A 17,669-nucleotide genomic window follows, 5' to 3' on the forward strand; every position below is an offset into this window, starting at 1 on the left:
GTACATAATGACCTGGCTGTTTACAATAGTTGCATGTCCCTTTTACAGGACCTGTTGAAACACTGGACTGTGTCATACCCTTTTTATGACCGTCAGCTGGAACTGTCTGGGAAACTAGCATTTTCATTTTCGTGTCTTTCATGCGTCTTTGTTCATGTTCTTGTTCCTCTCTAATTCTATTGTGATGGTACTGTAGCATTTGTAACATTTGTGACGGAGTGTTACCTTGCCAGGTACTCTCGAATTTCAATACTCTATTCTTAACTTGGGGCAAAGAATTTTCAACTAACTTTGTCACAAACAGATGTGGATACGACTCGCTACTTGCTTTTATTCCACTATTTATACCAAAACATTTTTCGAATCGGGCGTAGAAATCACTAGTGTCCTCGTCTGGTTTTTGTTTACAGGCTGAGATTGCACCCCAGTCTTCCTTTTTCGTAGTTAATAAACGTGGCAGTACCTGTACTAGTAAACCTGGTAGTGTTTTGGTCTTCTCCCCAAGCCCTGCACCTGGACCTCGAGCTTTTTCTTCGTTTTCTAATGCTGTCCAATCTATCTTTTGGTCTCCCACCTCCCAATCCTTTTCCTTGAGTTTTTCATAAATGCCCGCAGGCATCAATACCTTCAATATTGTCATAATGTCGGGGTAGGTATACTCTCCCATGAGCAACATGTCTTTAATTTCTCGGTGGAAACCCGCTGGGTCTTTGTCATGACTGGGTACCACCTTCTTCATTTCCAATAGTTCTATTTTAGATATGGGTGTGTATACAAACACACGTTTAAACTGATTGTCCTCACCTTTTATCGGGTGCACTTCGCGTAAGGGATTCTGTCTATCCATATAGTACGTCGTTCTTTCCTTGATGGGCAGTGAAACATGTTCGGGACATACAAAAAGAATGTACTGCTTTCTGGATTCTAGTATTTCTCTAATTAGCTCAGTACCTGAACCTCTCCATTTATTCGTGAGTAATTTAGTCAATATATCAGGTAAGGGACCAGGGTCGGAGTGTTGGCTTTTATATAATATAAGGAGTTGTTGAATCATATAGATACCAGCTAAACGCTGTTCATCTGGGGCGAGGTTCAAAAACGTGTGTGCTAATGTATCATCACTATATTTTCCGGGACTATCAACCCAATGAACGGCTGACCTGGCTAATTCTTGTTCGTCCATAGAATCAAGTATATGATAACCCCTTTGTTCTCGGAGCAATTTGTCAGCGGCTTGGAACGAATGTTCGGGGGACCTTATATTTATTATTGGGTTTTGGAAGTTTCTGTTATTATCTGGACGTATCGGACGTATCGGATCAGTGAAGCATCTAGTATTATTGCAAGATCTTCCTCTACCTACATAGGCCATGGTTTCTAACTGTCCTGTGGGCAGTTCTAATTCTTCCTCGTCTTCGGTTTGTTCAGGTTCGTCTACTGCTAATCTTTCTTCGTGTATTCGTTCTATTTCTTTGCGGATCTTTCGGCACATAGCTACTATACATGATCGTTTATCATGTCTCCCCTCTGATATATTCTGACTCCATGTGGTAAGAATTTGCATTTCTTTCGGATTTACCCCTGGTCGGTCTTGATTTCTGATCACACAATTTATGAGGAAACGTAACAGTTCCCCCTGTATTTCCACTTTTTGGTACTCCATGGCTCTGTTAATACTCTCAGAATCTCGCCCTGACTGGACAAAGTGATATATATTTTCTAAGTGTGTAGTCATTCCTGGTAGCTTCCCTAAATATATAGCAGCTCGTCGGATACGTAATGATGCTAGCATCATTTCGTCCCCTTTTCCGGGCACAGGGTCATATCTACAATCTATTAGAAGTTCCTTGAGCGTGTTGGGAGTTACTAGTTTGGGCGTACGTTGGTGGGCTAATTCTTGAAAGGAAAGTTTATTTACTCTGGGTGGCGTGGAAAAAATGTTTGATGTACCTCCGGTAGCCCCACCTGGGGTGCTGGATGTGAAAGGATTCGTCGAACGTGATATAGCAACTATAGGTGTGGATACAGATGTCGAAGCAGATGTGCTTGCCTGAACTTGTGTCGGAGTTTGCTGTTGCGGAGGTACAGACGGAAGAGGGTCTTGGCGTTGAACCCCCTCTGCAGGCGGTCTATGTGGCGCAGCATTAGCATACTCGGGAGCTGCGTCGTCTAAATAAGAGGAAAGAAAAACATCTTCTGCGGTTCTGGGATGCCCTTTGGGATGTACTTTTATCGGAAACAATGGGGGTGGCAAGTCTTTTGGTATCTCCGGAGTAGCCTTAGGTAATCCTTCGGCCAGGAGAGGATACATACCATTCCTAAGGGCATTTCGTTGTCTGTCTACTTGTTCTGATTTTACTCGAGTACCTTCTTCAATTAATATATTTTCTCGAACTTTATTTAAATTCTCCTTACTCTTCTCTTCCTGTCTACGTGCTTTTTCTGTACGTCTATACGATTCTTTACGCCATAATTCAATGGCGTCTTTCTGTGATTGTCTAGCTTTCTTTTTCCATAATTCTTCCTCTACTTTCACGATGCAATCTGCATCCCAGGTCCCAGCTGCGGGCCACCTCTGACTTTCTGGTAATTCCTTGGTGTAGTCTACCCATAAATCAAGAAATAATATGGCGTCTAGGCCATGTTTATGATACATAAAGTACCCTGGAGTGTCCCTAGGAGGAATGGGAACAGCTTCTTCGAGTACCCCTTTTCTAGTTTTGATCTGTCTTAATTTCGAAAAGAGCGGCATTTTGAGAACTGGTCTGATCTGATACCTAAATTTTGAACACGTTTAATACAACGAAACACAATAATGAACAGTCATTCACACCACAATATGCAGAACCTATTTAAAACATTTAACATTTAACATTTAATGAACAACAATAATGGCCGTTCACTAAGCATAATACTCGATACTAACTAGATAATTCTGACTTCATATACTAGACATACTTGATATACTGCTAAACAGTACAGATACACTGCTGAAACAGTGCAGACCGGATTTGTGTACCCAAACCCGTCTTGACCGGCACAACCTATGTGCACGTCAGAACGCCTCCCCGACAATGGTACTCACCGGGTAGCTCGGAACGGAAGGCCTCGGAACTGAACTGAACTGGACTCGGACCGGACTGGACTGGACTCGATACTTCGGAACTTCGGAACTGGTGGGCCTCTGTATACCTCGGATCTTGCTCTCTCAGCTAGGCTCTGGTCGGGATACTTCGCACTTCTCACCGCCTCGTCTGGGTGTTGATCGCAGCCTCAGTTACCCCCGCTCGGCAGGAGGGAGATACAGGAAATCCTGTGGGTACGCGTTGTTGTCCGTCCAGCTGTGACAGGAGACCGGGCCTGCAACGCACCTCCGGCGCGTGAGATGAGAAAGTGTCCCTGTTCGGGCGCCATATATGTGGTAAATAATTTAATTACCGGGACTTAATTTAATGCGGAAAATCTATAATAATAGCTCAGTAAAATAAGAGGCAGAATCCGTGGTATTAGAGGTTCGGAACGGGCTTTATTCCAAAATCAATTCGAATTGAGGACTCCATATTCCATCACCACGAAGGTTCAGGAAGTGAAGGACCCCACTTTATTGACAAGTAATCATTTATATACAATAGGCATTACAGTGAAACAGATGCCGGAGGCGTAACAGTTGATAACAAAGATAAGAACATACATGCGTAACTAAAGTGGGTGTAACTAAAGAACGTCATCAGGTATGATGTCATAAGTGGGTGGTTCCATGAAAGAATTTCGCAATGTCAGCAGAAATACTTGGCAGAGATGCGCGCGCAGCAGCATGACGTGTGATTGACGTGTAACTAGGGGATGAAGGGGACTTGACATTTAGCTCTACATGTGGAGACAGAAGTCTGGGGTTATGTCAACCTAATCCCAAATCATATCTAATATCCTATGTTTAAAGAACTGTGTTATCCAGAAAGAAAGGTCTCTTAGGATAGAATCTTATTCTATACTGACTATACTGTCCGTTAGTGCGTGTACAAGCGTCTAAGTGTCTACACTAGATGCGAGGGCAGAAATCTTCCATAGTAATAGGGCTATTAATTACTTGCATGAAGACAGAGAAGCCGGGCCCTTTGCTCGGTAGCTGGGAGAATGTTTACTTAAACTACTAGACAGGAATGTATTGGATAGGGAGCGGAGCAAAGCAGATAATCTTGAAGGTGGAATACAGTTTTTTGGCAGGCAACAGGCTGGAGTCAGGCACCGTTAGCCGCGCAGGGAGTAGGACAAAGTTCATGGGTACAGATGCGAGCTCAGACTGGAGCTTTCAGAGGCAGAAGGCAGAAAAGACTTGATGGCAGAATCAGGGCCTACTCGTCTGAACTGTAAAATGGGATAAGTGAACCATATAAAGCCGGTGGCCTTTCATACTTAGGAATAGAATATCCGGCCCATTCATGGCGGATCTGAAAGAGGACATGTTGACGGTGGACGCACATGTGTTTGCGTCTTCATAACTGGAACTGGAGGAAACATACATGTACTTATGGTTTATACATGAAACCGTTGGGGTCCAAGATAGGGGACATAACTGACCCTAAAAATCCATATTTCCACAGGAGAACAGGTAGCCTTACAGCACTGACAAACGAAATTGGGTGTAATTCACTATCAGGACATGCTACACACACCAAGGCATGTCCTACCTTACACATACAATGCACACTACCATAGGGGTGGCTTACATGATGCCAAGGGAAGGTTCAGGGGCTGGGAAGTGGGTGCACTTCACAGCCAAGATGGCAGTTCTGGACTGCACACAGACAGTGGCAGGTCTGAGACACACTTTACAAGCTGCTTCTGTGGGTGGCGCAAACCAGCGCTGCAGGCCCACCAGCAGCATTTGGTTTACCAGCCCTGGGCACACACAGGCCACGCTATTAGGGACTAACAGGTAAACCAAATAAGCCAATCATGGATATACCAATTCACATGTCATATTTACACAGGGAGCATTCGCGCTGTGGCACTGAATGGCAGTGGCACAGCGCCCAGAGCATCTAATACCAGCAAAAACAGAGGAGACAACAGCGAAAAAATGGAAGGGAGACCCACGCCAATGGTGCCAGGTCTAACACAAGCTGTCAGCCATACACCTTTCTCCAGTGACGTCACAGGTCTCTCCATCACAGGATGCTGTCACCAGCCCGAGTACAGGTCCACGCATGCGCACAAGCTCGAAACACATTTGAAGAAAAGATGAGCCATAAATGCAAACTCAATGCTAAAATCAAAAGGGTTTCACACCAACCATTCCGGAATTTTTCTTAAATTCCAGTGACTCTGTAAGAGAAGAGCAGTGGTCTGCATGCGTCCGTCTAACCACAGGTATTTGTGCCAGCACAAGTGACTGCCACGAGTGCATCTTTCTGTTTACGCTTTGCACTGTCAAACCCTGGTGTGCGTCATGTGTGTTGTCTCCAGACTTGTTTGGAGGAGTCCTCTTTCTGAGTTTCTTCAGAGTAGCCCATGTCTGTTAGGTTTGAGGAGCCAACTAGCTGCCCGGCCTTTCACTTGTAACCCTCCTCTCTGCTTCTCCCCAGGTGGGTCCCCGAGTCTGCCCGATGGCTCCTGACACAGCAGAGACCGGATGACGCGCACCGGTACCTGTCCAAGTGTGCCATCATGAATGGCAGGACAGACTTCCCTTCTAAGACCACTCCGGAGGTGAGTGAAGGGTTAATATAAGTCTAATAAATCTCTGGGGTAACACTGTGCTGTCCAGATATCACTCCCTCCGTAACTCAGTCACATGTGCAAACTGGCTCCGACACTCAGTACCCACATGGTGAAGAAAGAAAGTACTGAGGCCCTTATTATGCGTTTGGCCGTCTATCAGACCACCAAACCCACGGTGGAGGTGTGGTGGCTGTCAGGGACCAAAGCAAACACAAGGTGGTCTGATAGCCATATTACGACTACGGCGGTCAGACCACCATAAGATCACTGCAACCGCCAGGGAGCCGCGATCCCCGGCGGTGGCGGTCTGAAGCTGCATTATGCTTGGCGGTGCTGCTGCAGCACTGCCAAGCATATTAAAAGTGCCCTCACCATCAGCGGTTTCATGGCAGTGCCCACGCTATAAAAATACTGCAGGTGAGGAAACTAAGCCTCTGGGCCTGAGGACACATGCAGGGGGCACATAGAGGCCCCCCCACTGAGATTGCACCCCCTTTCATGCACTGCATGGACTGCACAGTCCATGCCGTGCAGGAACGGGCTTTAGCGTTCTCATTGTGGTGCCTGTCTAATAGGCGCCACCGTGGGACCGCTAGCCAGACCACGAGGAAACTCGTAATCTGGCGGGCGGCCGTCGAGTTTGGCGGTGTGGGAGCAAGGCGCTGGCATGGCATCCTGCCTCCACACCGCTAAACTCGTAATCATGCCCTAATACTTTCTTAGAACCCCAATAACCCCAGCAATATTGAAGCATTATCATAATGCCAAAACACTGATAGTCCCACAGGGGAGCAAGGCGCCGTTACTGTGTGGAAACCCTCATACCTAGACAGGTGAGAGATGTGTTACTACCAGGGCACAAATCCTATAAAACAGAAGCGGGGGGACGAACCTAATTAATCAGCATGCAAGTGGCATTCGAGCGCGTGACATGAGGGAGCGTGAGATCACGGCGCATGAGGCGCGTGACATCACAGCACGTGACATCACAGGAAGTGACATCACAAGAAGTGATATCAGATCTTAAGCCCTTACATATATGTTTAGCAGGTCTATCATGAGTACATTTGAGCATATTTCGAGTACACAGGGAAACCCTCCTGATTTAGGCAGAAGATTCACACTTTTGTAAGCTTCACATAAATCAATGTTGCCTTTTGTCAGCGTAAAGCTTCCTCTGCCCATAATGCTTTAAAAGAAAAATAGTGATATTTAAATTATTACAACGCCTCCTCAGGGGTAGTATGCGCTATATAAATGCTATTTATTTTGTGCAAATACTGGTAAAGACCAAAACATCTGTTGTTCTTACAGTGCATGCCTATCTCCTAAAGAGAGCCTGAACAAAGTGAAAAGCTGCCTCTCTTAAGTATGTGTGAAGTGCTAACAAGGTGTGAGCCTTTGTTTCCCTCTGCTGCATTTGCATCAGATGTGAGGCTCCTGACTGCTCCCAGCCCAGAGACTCAACAAAAGGAGGCCTGATGACCCCTCAGATTGGGCCTTTGTTATGGGCTCAGCAGGAGTCTGAACTAAGAAAGCTCCCTCCCCGCCTGCACGTTGTTGCGGATCGAAAGCAGACAACAATGTGCAGGCGCTGCTGAAAGTGTCCCGGTGTTTGGAAAAGACACTGGGACCAATTCAGCATCTTTTTCAGTGGGGCCCAACTTCTTGGCAGGTTGGACGCCAGTGGACGGTGTCCACCCTGTGAAAAAAGTGGGTGGACGCCGCCTACCCGTGTGTGCCTCCGACTCGTGCCCTGGTTACTACTGTGCCAACCCGCCAGCCTCCGTTGAACTGATGGGGTGTTAATATTGTTATGTTATGTTGACAGATATCACCCCAAAGGTATCCTATCAGCACCAAAGGTGACTAACGTATTAAAACTGTGCCAAAACCCAAAGAACCAGAGAAGTGTGCGAAGTAAGTGATGTGCTGGTACTGTGCCATAAAAGAGATAATCCCAGAGGTTATCAAATCTTAACACTATGCTAGGAACCTAGTTGCAGAAGTGAACAAGAAGTCCCCACACTCAATAACTGTGAAGGAAAGCAATGAGTTACTCCAAAAGGTGACCAAAGACTAAGGGCCTAATTATGAGTTTGGCAGTCCATCGGACCCCCAAACTGGCGGTGGAAGTGCAGTGGTGGTCGGGGACTGCCGCACTAGTGGTCGACTAGTATATTACAACTAAGGCAGTCGGACTGCCATAGGACTGCCGCAACTGCCAGGGATCCGCGATCTCAGTCAGTGGCACAACGGTCTGAGGCTGCAATATCCTTGGCAGGGCTCACACCATGAAAAGGCTGGCAGTGAGGAAACTAAGAGGGCCCTCAGGGCCTGAGGATTCATGCAGGGGGGCACATGGTGTGCCCCCCCGTGTGCATGCACCCCTGTTGATGTACAACACGACTGCAAAGTGCATGCTGTGCAGGAACTTGTTTTCGCGCTCCTTTGGTGCTGCAGTTCAAAGGTTAACATATAAGCCTTTGAACTGCACTGCCGCTGGACTGCCACGCCGTCTGCCCGACCACGAAATGACTCGTAATCTAGCGGGCGGGCAGGCGGCAGTCAACTTTGGTGGTGTGGGAGCAGGGTGCTGGCATGGCAACCCACACCGCCAGAGTTGTAATCATGCCCCAAATATTGTGCTATGTCTGATAATCCAAGAGGTAACCACATTTTTTATAATGTACTAGACCCAGGGTAAACACAGATTTTTTATTCTTATGTGAAACCCAGTAAAATTTGAGGTGAGCACAGCCAAAGAGATGAGTGTTGTGTTAAACCTGAATATTGATACCTGAACAGGCACGAACGGGATACAATTACTGTACTGGAACCCATTAACGACAGAAACTAGAAACCACTAACCCGAGGAGACTGGCACAGTGCATCGCACTTTTAGCCGTAAGTGGGATGGGTATCCAGACTTGGGCCCCTTGCTCACTGTGCCACTGGGTTCAAGCTAGCCTGGCTGATGAAGGGTGACATACCCTGAAAGCGGTCCCAGGATGCTTGTTTCCGGTCCAGGGAGGACCTGGCTTGGCAGTTTGGTCTGGACTGTTCCCATGAGGCACAGGGTCAAGACTGATCTGTATATGGCTGGGTCCAAACTGGGGTGGCGTTGTGAGGAAAAGAATAATGGATTTAACCCAGATCTCTTGACTGGGGGCGAATGTATGACTTACTCAGCATTCCATCTATCATTTGTTTGCATAGGACTTGACACGTAACATGTACCATTTCTACACAAAACACACCTTTATGTAGCTTACCAGTGGCCAGTTATCACGAACAAATTTAGTGTTGCAGAATTGCATTATTCTTCAGTTTCAACCCAAGTTTGCTTTCAAAACATGATTACAATGTAGGTGGAAATTGTAGGTGTTTGCTCCCTAGATTTGCAGCTGATGAAACCTTCAACAAATCACAGGAGCAAAGAGCGCAAAGGCATGGTTTGCGCACCTCGGAGCAGGGAGAAATGTACTACTGGCAGGTGTGAAACTCAGAACTGGAAGAACATTGCATCCATGCAAGTTTGTGCCTCTCACCAGCCCACGCCAAGGCAAGTTAGCGAGGGACAATTTACACCTCCATGTTACAGCCTGTAGGAAGCTAGCTCTTTGTATGACATATCAAAATGAGATATGTTGTGTAAAGAGTCCAGGGGTACCCTAATGAGTGGACAGGGGCTTGCTATGTAATCCCAAAGGGCTCTGTTGGAGGTAGTGTGGTCAAGTCGCCCTAGGCTTGACGCAGAGGAGTGCAAGACATCTGAAAATAGAGAGTCAATAAATGAGAAACACGACTCACGAAAGAGATCCACACCAATTTCATAAAATAGCAAGTATCTTTATATTTGTTTAGGCATCAGAAGAAAATAGCTCAGGTAAATACTATTTTAAATATGAATTCTTGTAAGTTCAAAAAGTGGGCACTGTGCAATTTCTGAGTTCTGCAATGTTATCCTATTGGAAGAAAAGTCAATACGGTATTCAGATATAACACAGTGACTTATGGGACCCTTCTCCACACCGATGACACCCAACTAGTGGTGGCCCTAAATCATCCAGGATCCACCTCGACTAGTCTCGGCCCCTGCCTGGAGAGAGTCGCCAAGTGGATGGAACTCTCCTTCCTCTAACTGAATGGAGATAAAACGGAGCTCATGATGCAGGGCAACTCACCCATTTCTGGGATCAGCCCAGCATGGCCAAGCTGTCTCGGCTCCCCACCCACACCTAAAAACCTGGGGGCTCATTTATGAGCCCCTGTGTCACTTTTGCGCCGCCGGTGCGTCACTTTTTGTGACGCACCAGTGGCATAAAACATGCGCCATGTTGCGCCATATTTACAAAGTGACGCATCTAGGTAGATGCGTCACTTTGTAAACCCCTGCGCCACATTATACCTGCGCCAGGTATAATGTATGCAAGGGGGGCGTTTTGACGCAACAAAGGGTCGTAGAAGTGACGCAGTGAAATCTACGAGATTTCACTGCGCCACTTCTAGTGTGCAAATGCGTCAATTTCTTGCGCCTGCCTCACAGCAGGCGTAAGACTGATGCAGGCCCTTTCACATGGGGCTTGCCCCATGTGAAAGGACACATTGCTGGAGTTGCGTTACTTTTGTGACACACTCCAGCGATGCGTCACTTTTGCGCCTACAGATACGTCAGAAATACTGACGTATCTGTGACTCCTTGCGATATGATGCGTCATACTGTAAATATGACGCATCACTGGAGTCGCAGGGAGGGCGCAGTGAAAAGTGGCGCATCACTGTTTTCACGCAGTGATGCGTCACTTTTCATAAATGAGGCCCCAGATCTTTTGATCATCAGACAACTAAACTGACTGCATCCAGCTGTGGCATCCTGCGGATGCTCAGTAAAGTTCTCCCGCTCCTCCCTTTTTCGGCAAGTAGTCTCATGGTCCAGGCCTTAATTCTTTCTCACCTCGACTATGGAAATGCTTTGTATTTAGGAGCCCCCAGGGCTACCACAAACAAACTGCAAGTCATCCAGAATTGTGCAGCACGGATGCTCTTTATGATTCCCAACAGCCACTCCACAGGACCTGTTCTAAAAACCCTGCACTGGCTCCCGGGTGCGGACAGAATAAAATTCAAGTCTCTATGTATTGCCCACAAATCTTTCTGGAAGAAAGGCTCCCCCATCCTCCAAGCCATCATTTCCCCTTACCACCCAAATAGACGCTTTCGATCATCCAGTCTCTACCTAGCTGCGGTCCCTAAAATCAACAGGATGAGAAGTGGTGGTCGATCCTTTTGTTACACCTCTGCTATGCTCTGGAACACGCTTCTCCTCCACCTACACTCGGAACCAAATCTCCTTCCCTTCCGTAAACCTCTGAAAACTTGTTTTTTTCAAAACCCCATCTATTAAGCTTTAAAATAGTCATTTGGTGCAATGGGCGAAGTCAGCAGGCGGGCTGGCAGGGTTTGCGCCAATTCAGTTGCTGGGCCTTCTGTTCTTGCTGAGCGACTCTTCTTGTTCATCTTCTTTCTTCAGGCCATCAGGATCTTCTGGTGCCAGGGGCTCCCCTAAATACTGAATTTAGGGTAATTAGGGAAATGTAGGGTAGTAGCCAATGGTGTACTGACACTTATGATCACTATGCCCCCTATATGACCACTTCCTGTTGGAAGTGGGCGTAACCTTGTCCCAGAGTTCCTAAATATGCCACCACAAAGATGGCTACTACTGAGAAATTGTGTCCACCTCTTACCCTAGGAGGTCATAGCAGTGTCTCAGATGGCAGGCTGGCAGAAAACAATCAGGGAGCACAACAGAGGCGGTAGGTTTTCAGGGGGCACCTCTAAGGTGCCCTCTTGGTGCATGTATTGGTAAATCCATCACTGGAATCAGTGTGGGTTTATCAATAGGAGATATTTGTTACCAAACTTCCCTATCTTCAGTGAAGCCCTCATGGAGCTGGGTACTCCTTTCCACCAGTGTCCAGCACATGTTTTTAAAATGGCTTCCCTGGTCACCTGTACTGGCAGTAATAGGACTGGCCAGCACACGGGCATATCTCATGCTGGTATGCCTTCACATGCAATATTCAGCACCCTGCCTTAAGGCTGTCAGGCCTGCGGTATGGGGTGACTTACAGGTATTTCATGCAGTGTTAGGGGACATGGCACACAGGGATGTGTTGCATGTTGTGTTTTCACTTTTGTCTGCACCAAGACACGGAGCCTGCAATGCTAGGCATGCATGTGTTTGGTGAGGGGTCCCTTCGAGTAGCACAATTCGTGCTGCTGCCCTTACGGACCCTCTTTAGTACTGCAGGCCCTAGGTACCAAGGTACCATTTACTAGGGGCTAACAGAAGGTGCTAAAGGTTTTTCCAACTAGGGAACAACTGTACAGTTTTTGGAAAGAGCTCTGGCACTGACGACCTGGTTAGCAGGAACCCGGTGCATTCCAAACGAAATCACATCCATTACCAGGCAAAACGTGGGGGTAACCATGTCAAAAAGGGCTAATTACCTACACAGCTTCATCTTGAACAAGGCCTGTATGCGTGTATGGAACGTTTTACATACAACTGACATGTACATTTACCACAACCACCTGTAGAATTCTTCATGTTTTGATGCTATGTGTAAGTAGAGACCTGTTTAAACTTCCAAAAGAGCCTGAAGTACGAAAGGAGCCGTCTCCATGATCGATTCTTATCTCTGTAGATGCTTCAGAAGAAAGTGACGGTGGAGAACAGGGTCTATTTCTACTGGGACTTAGTGAAGACCCGTCGCCTGAGAAGAATCACGCTCTGGGCCGGCATCCTGTGGTAGGTAGTTTCTTTTAGAGCATGGCCTACATGTAAGACTGCTGGTAACATACCACAACATGTGTATTTGTAAAGCGCACGTTCACCCAAGGGTATCTTGTCACTGAATAACAGATTTTGTTTTTGCTACCCAACTTCATGGAAACCTATTTTATTGACCTCAGAAGGATGAAAGGCTGAGTGGACCATCCAGGATTTGAACCTGTGACCGTGAGTTTGAACACAGGCCCCTACATTGGACACATACTAAGCCACCAGACCTGGCATAAGTGTCCGTGACTGCTGGGGATTGCCTGTAGGTGTAGCTCTGTGGCACAACAATGCCTTTCATCCAGTGACTCCATCAAGATGCTGTGTACTTCTGTCTCCAGCAGCAGAAACCCAGAGCTAGCAGTCAGGTAGAACTGTCTTCCGCACAGATATGTTTCTTCAGTAGCCATCAAAAGAGCTCAGGGTGAACATCCGAAAGTAATGCCGTTATAGAATAGATCTTCGGTCTCATGGAAAGCACTCAGTTAGAGATATGATGGAAACATAAGAGAACATGTTAGAGGGTGTGAGACCAAGATGAGAGTGCTCATCCATACCTTTCATCCTTTTTAGGCCAACTGCTGTAAACAAAAGTCCCTCCTTCGATGTTTATTCATATAGTCTCATTGGAAACCCAAATGGATGCATGCGCATTGAAGGAAAAGGAGAGAGCTGCCCAAGATCACACGTAGTCAGAGACGAAGAGATCTTATTATGAGCTCCTGCAGAAGGTAGCAAAGGAAGACATTGCGTATTAAGAAAGGACACTGCAGGCAATTCACCATTGGTATGTTATCTTATGTTTTGTAGATTTATAGAGTGCACTGTCAACCGGGAGGATATCCTGGTGCCCAGCATCCAAGGCGTATCATTAATCTCAAAATATCAGACACACGTCCCACATAGCTCAGAAGTTGCCACACTACCCACATATGTGATGGCAAGCTTGTACCCCAGCGTGTTATAATAATCGACTGCACTATACACATAGAAAACATGAGACAATAGACATGAAAAAAGGAGGGCGCAGTGACCAGACACAAGCTCTTGAGGATGTAAGCACAGGGCAGAGGCCATTAGCATGCTGGACACTCAGTGGACATCAGACAAGCAGGCCCTGTACCTTGCACCCTGGCCCGCCCTTTGCAAATAGTTTCTCATGAGTCCAGTTGACACCACTGGCCGACAGGTATCATGTGAAAAAGCACACCAAGTAGACAAGATGCAACTGGAATCATCTGGAACTTACTTTAGCTCAGTTCACTGGCTGCTGAACCCTCATGCACCAAACTGGATCCAGTTACCACAGAGCTCCCACCTATGCCCGGGAAATGCCAGTCTTGAGACACCACGTTTAATGTATCTTCATGGTGTGGGTTTTTCTGCACCTACTGCTCCCCACTGCATCAGGGTCCGCAGCCTTCAGCCATCAGGATCAGGGTCCCCGCTGACCAGGTCAGCCATCATTTCCGTGAGGGTCCAAATGGGCCACGTGACATCTGCCAAGGTGCCCATCATCAGAGCGCTGAGGCAGGATGCCTCCTTTGCCACTGTAGCAAGGGAGCCCTTCACAAGTCGTGTTCATAACGAGAGTGCCTGTTAAGGATTGGCCAGTCATGGCCAAACTCACCTGGCCTCATCAGCAGAGGGGGTGTGGCCAGTCATGGCCAAACTCACCTGGCTTCATCAGCAGAGGGGGTGTGACCACTCATGGCCAAACTCACCTGGCCTCATCAGCAGAGGGGGTGTGACCAGTCATGGCCAAACTCACCTGGCCTCATCAGCAGAGGGGGTGTGACCAGTCATGGCCAAAGTCACCTGGCCTCATCAGCTGAGGGGGTGTTATTCTACGTTACAGGGCGCGCTCTCGATGGCCCGAAGCGCAGCTGTGAAAAGACTAGCAGAGTATTGTAATGACTTGACCATTGGGTTAAACCAATGCAACGCATGTTCTTTCTCCCTTCCTTGATCTCTGACTGAAGAGCTGAAGGTGTGTTAACAAAACTACTAAGGACCACGCAGCCTTTCTGACTTATTATAACCCTGGCGAGGAGTGGCTGTGAGGGGACAGCGACACCATCACGCCTTATTTGATGTACTCCGTCCAGAGCCTGCAGTCTTCATCTCAACGAGTAGTGTCCGAGAGTAAACAGATCCAGCACGGCAGGCCTGTCCTCAGGAAATTGACCGGCTGATGGCGGATACTCATGAACATCTCAAGGTACTGCAAGTCATTGTGCGGCCAGCAATGTGGTCTAGCTATACCAGGAGAAGTCGTAAACTCTTAAAAATTAAAAAACACAAATTCTCTACCTGCCTCCAGCTTCATAAGTAACCTTAATTTCTGGAATGATGTCAACCTTTTCATTTAGCTCTCCAGCGTGTTCAACACATAGATCCAGTTTGGGCAGTGCGACACCTGGATACTGGGAGCATTGACCGTGCAAGACGCAACTCAAGCCTGGTAACCGGCCGACGATGAACTTTGTGATAGTCAGCCTGTTCTGTCAGTGCCGCATTGTGTAAACCTTCAAGTGTCATGGCAAGGGCAGAGCAGAGCAGCAACGTGCTGGTTGTTGAGCAACTTCGTCGTGATTGTTCTTGTGCAGGATGGAGCCCTGGTTTGCAACCACCTGACACTAGAATATTCAAACATTTGGAGCGCCGCATTGTGAAAGGATCATTATCGGGGCGAGCGCATAGTACTGCTCATTGGCATATTGTAATGTCACCCTGCTATCACTTTGGGAAGTCGCACTGCTCTGCAGCATTAGGAGATTTAGGGGCGGATCACAATGTGGCCCATTAAGGCTCCCACTTGCGGTCGGAGCCTTCAGGGTCGCATCATAATTGGCCGCACAGTTTACTTTCCAAGCGCCTCATTATGATGGAGGTGGTCATATTATGAACCAGCCGGTCACTCCAGCTGGCTTCTGATGGGCTCTAGGAGCCCGTCAACCAGTCGGACGCCGGCCAGTAATCTCAAGGGCGGGCCTTTCTGCCCTTGAGATGACGATGCACGGTTTCCAGCATGGTTTTCATGCCGGCTGCTCCAACATGGAAATCATGTCTGAAAGCGTGTTTTAGGGCTCCCCAGCAGGAGCCCCTTTCGTGCACGGCCTCCGGTTGGAGGCCCAGGGGGCTCTGTTGATCCCTGCACCATATTGCAGTTACCATGCGGTGCCTGCCATGGGGTGCAGGGATGACCTGCAGCTCCATTTTCTCAATGGTAGTGATAGAGATCAGGGTACCTAAAATAAACCCACTTCCACGGATAGAGTAATCTCAAAGTTACACGCACATACATTCATCATACGCTAGGGCCCATTTCACTAACACACGCTCAAATACTCCACCAGCAATAAACCTGTGGGAAGAAAAACACTCCTGAACACCCTGCATCTATATCTAGGACGATAGGACCAGATTATAGCGGTTGTCCTTGAACATACTCTATACAATCTATACAATAATAATCAAAATGTACACAATAATTGACAAGAAAGGAAATTCAACACCATGTTTAAAAGTTATATTGCTTTATCTTAAATTAGTCAAGGTAAAATCAGAATAAATCATTTCTCATAGTTACCTATTCTAACTAAGTGTCAGAACGGGTCAGGACAAGTCTCTCGGTAAAGTCTCTCAAGACGAAGTCCTTCAGCATCGATCCTCAGCAACGCAAGTTCACGCGGCAAAGGTAAAATGGCAAGTGGCAAAGCCCTCCCTAAGCTAACAATTCTTATAGTGAAAATTACAATGGAAACACACATAAAATTGGCAGAATAAACTGTATCACTGAGCAGAGCGAGAAGGAAGGGATGTAACATTGCTACATCTGAAAATCTTCGCTCAGGAAAAGTCACAAGACGTGAACTACGGAACAGGAACCAAGAAACTATCAAAGTATCCAACTTGTTCAACTTCCCTCGGCAGCCGAGCCACAGTTCTTTATCCGTTTCTGAAGCTCCTTTGTTTGCCAAGGACGTTCCATTTCTTTGGAGATCCTCCAAACTGCTGATGTCCTCACGGAAAATTACAACGAGGACCACGGTCAGTTGTCTTCGACCTTTTTCCAGCAGGGGTCTCCCTTGCCACATCACAGAATATGCCACAGCCAGGCTTCGAAATATTGTCAGCTCGGTTAAGGCCTTCATAGGCCACAATAGACCATCTTAATTAAAGAGACAAAATAAACGTTACTACAGCATAATGATTAAACAGTGTTAACCCCACTAATACCCTTATGTGTATGTATTTATCTAGCTTTGCGACATAAAAAGCATTAATTCAGACAGCGTTTTGTGCTTAAAATAAATAGCACACAGCAACGTTTAAACATGAAAACTTGCACGTTATTATTAAACAGAAACAGCACAAATAAGCTAACCCTCGTATAACTTTCTCTTATGTTAGAACAAACGGATTGATTAATAAAATCACACTTGCACAAGACAAATAATTAATTGTTATTTATTAATAAATTAATAAAACGCATAGACATGCCAGAGCTTCAAAAGCCCATGAATTTTCTAAAAGAAAACTCTGCTCCAGCAGTAGCTTGTGTTACTGGCCATAACATGAGCTCACATTGAGAAAACAGAGCGTGCACTGTACAGTGTTCGGTCCCTGGGCAGACTAATTTAAATTTCATGTGAGCCCGTGCAGTTTTATTTCAAAAGAAAAGCCGGATTGTAGTTGAGTGAGCACCGACTTCACCCGCAAGGCACACTAATGTCCCCAAAGTTCTAATCTGAGCGCCAGCACTGAGACAATAAATGCCCAGCCCTGACAATCTCTGAGGATACTCGCGGCCCATGCACAACATTCTATCGGACGCAACATTGACGGAAATGCGCATCGTAAGGAAAACCTTTCAACCACACTTGGGAGCCCAGCTATTACATCACGAGCATACGCGATGCATAAAAGGTCATATTGTGTTTTAATATTTTATCTATACATATATATATCTTATTAAGAGAGTTTGTGTTGTAACTATCCTTTTATTGTACAATGGCAGCGGCAAGTATGTCCCAGCCTTCACCTTCTCTGAATAAAGAGGGAGGACCTACTCTACCCTGGAAACAATGGACTAAAC

The 17,669-nt window shown here is 46.7% G+C and overlaps 1 protein-coding gene across 1 annotated transcript in view; it reads left to right on the top strand.

The window, feature by feature from the left end:
* The window catches only part of LOC146813667 (solute carrier family 22 member 7-like), a 226,094-nt gene that overhangs the window by 171,786 nt on the left and 36,639 nt on the right, over nt 1-17,669 (top strand). The window contains exons 5-6 of the mRNA XM_085610164.1: nt 5,586-5,709; nt 12,435-12,538. Coding sequence (XP_085466290.1) covers nt 5,586-5,709; nt 12,435-12,538 — 228 coding nt within the window. The remainder of the gene's footprint in view (nt 1-5,585; nt 5,710-12,434; nt 12,539-17,669) is intronic.

The sequence above is a fragment of the Triturus cristatus genome, chromosome 6 (assembly GCF_964204655.1).
Source record: "Triturus cristatus chromosome 6, aTriCri1.1, whole genome shotgun sequence".
NCBI classification, from domain to species: domain Eukaryota; kingdom Metazoa; phylum Chordata; class Amphibia; order Caudata; family Salamandridae; genus Triturus; species Triturus cristatus.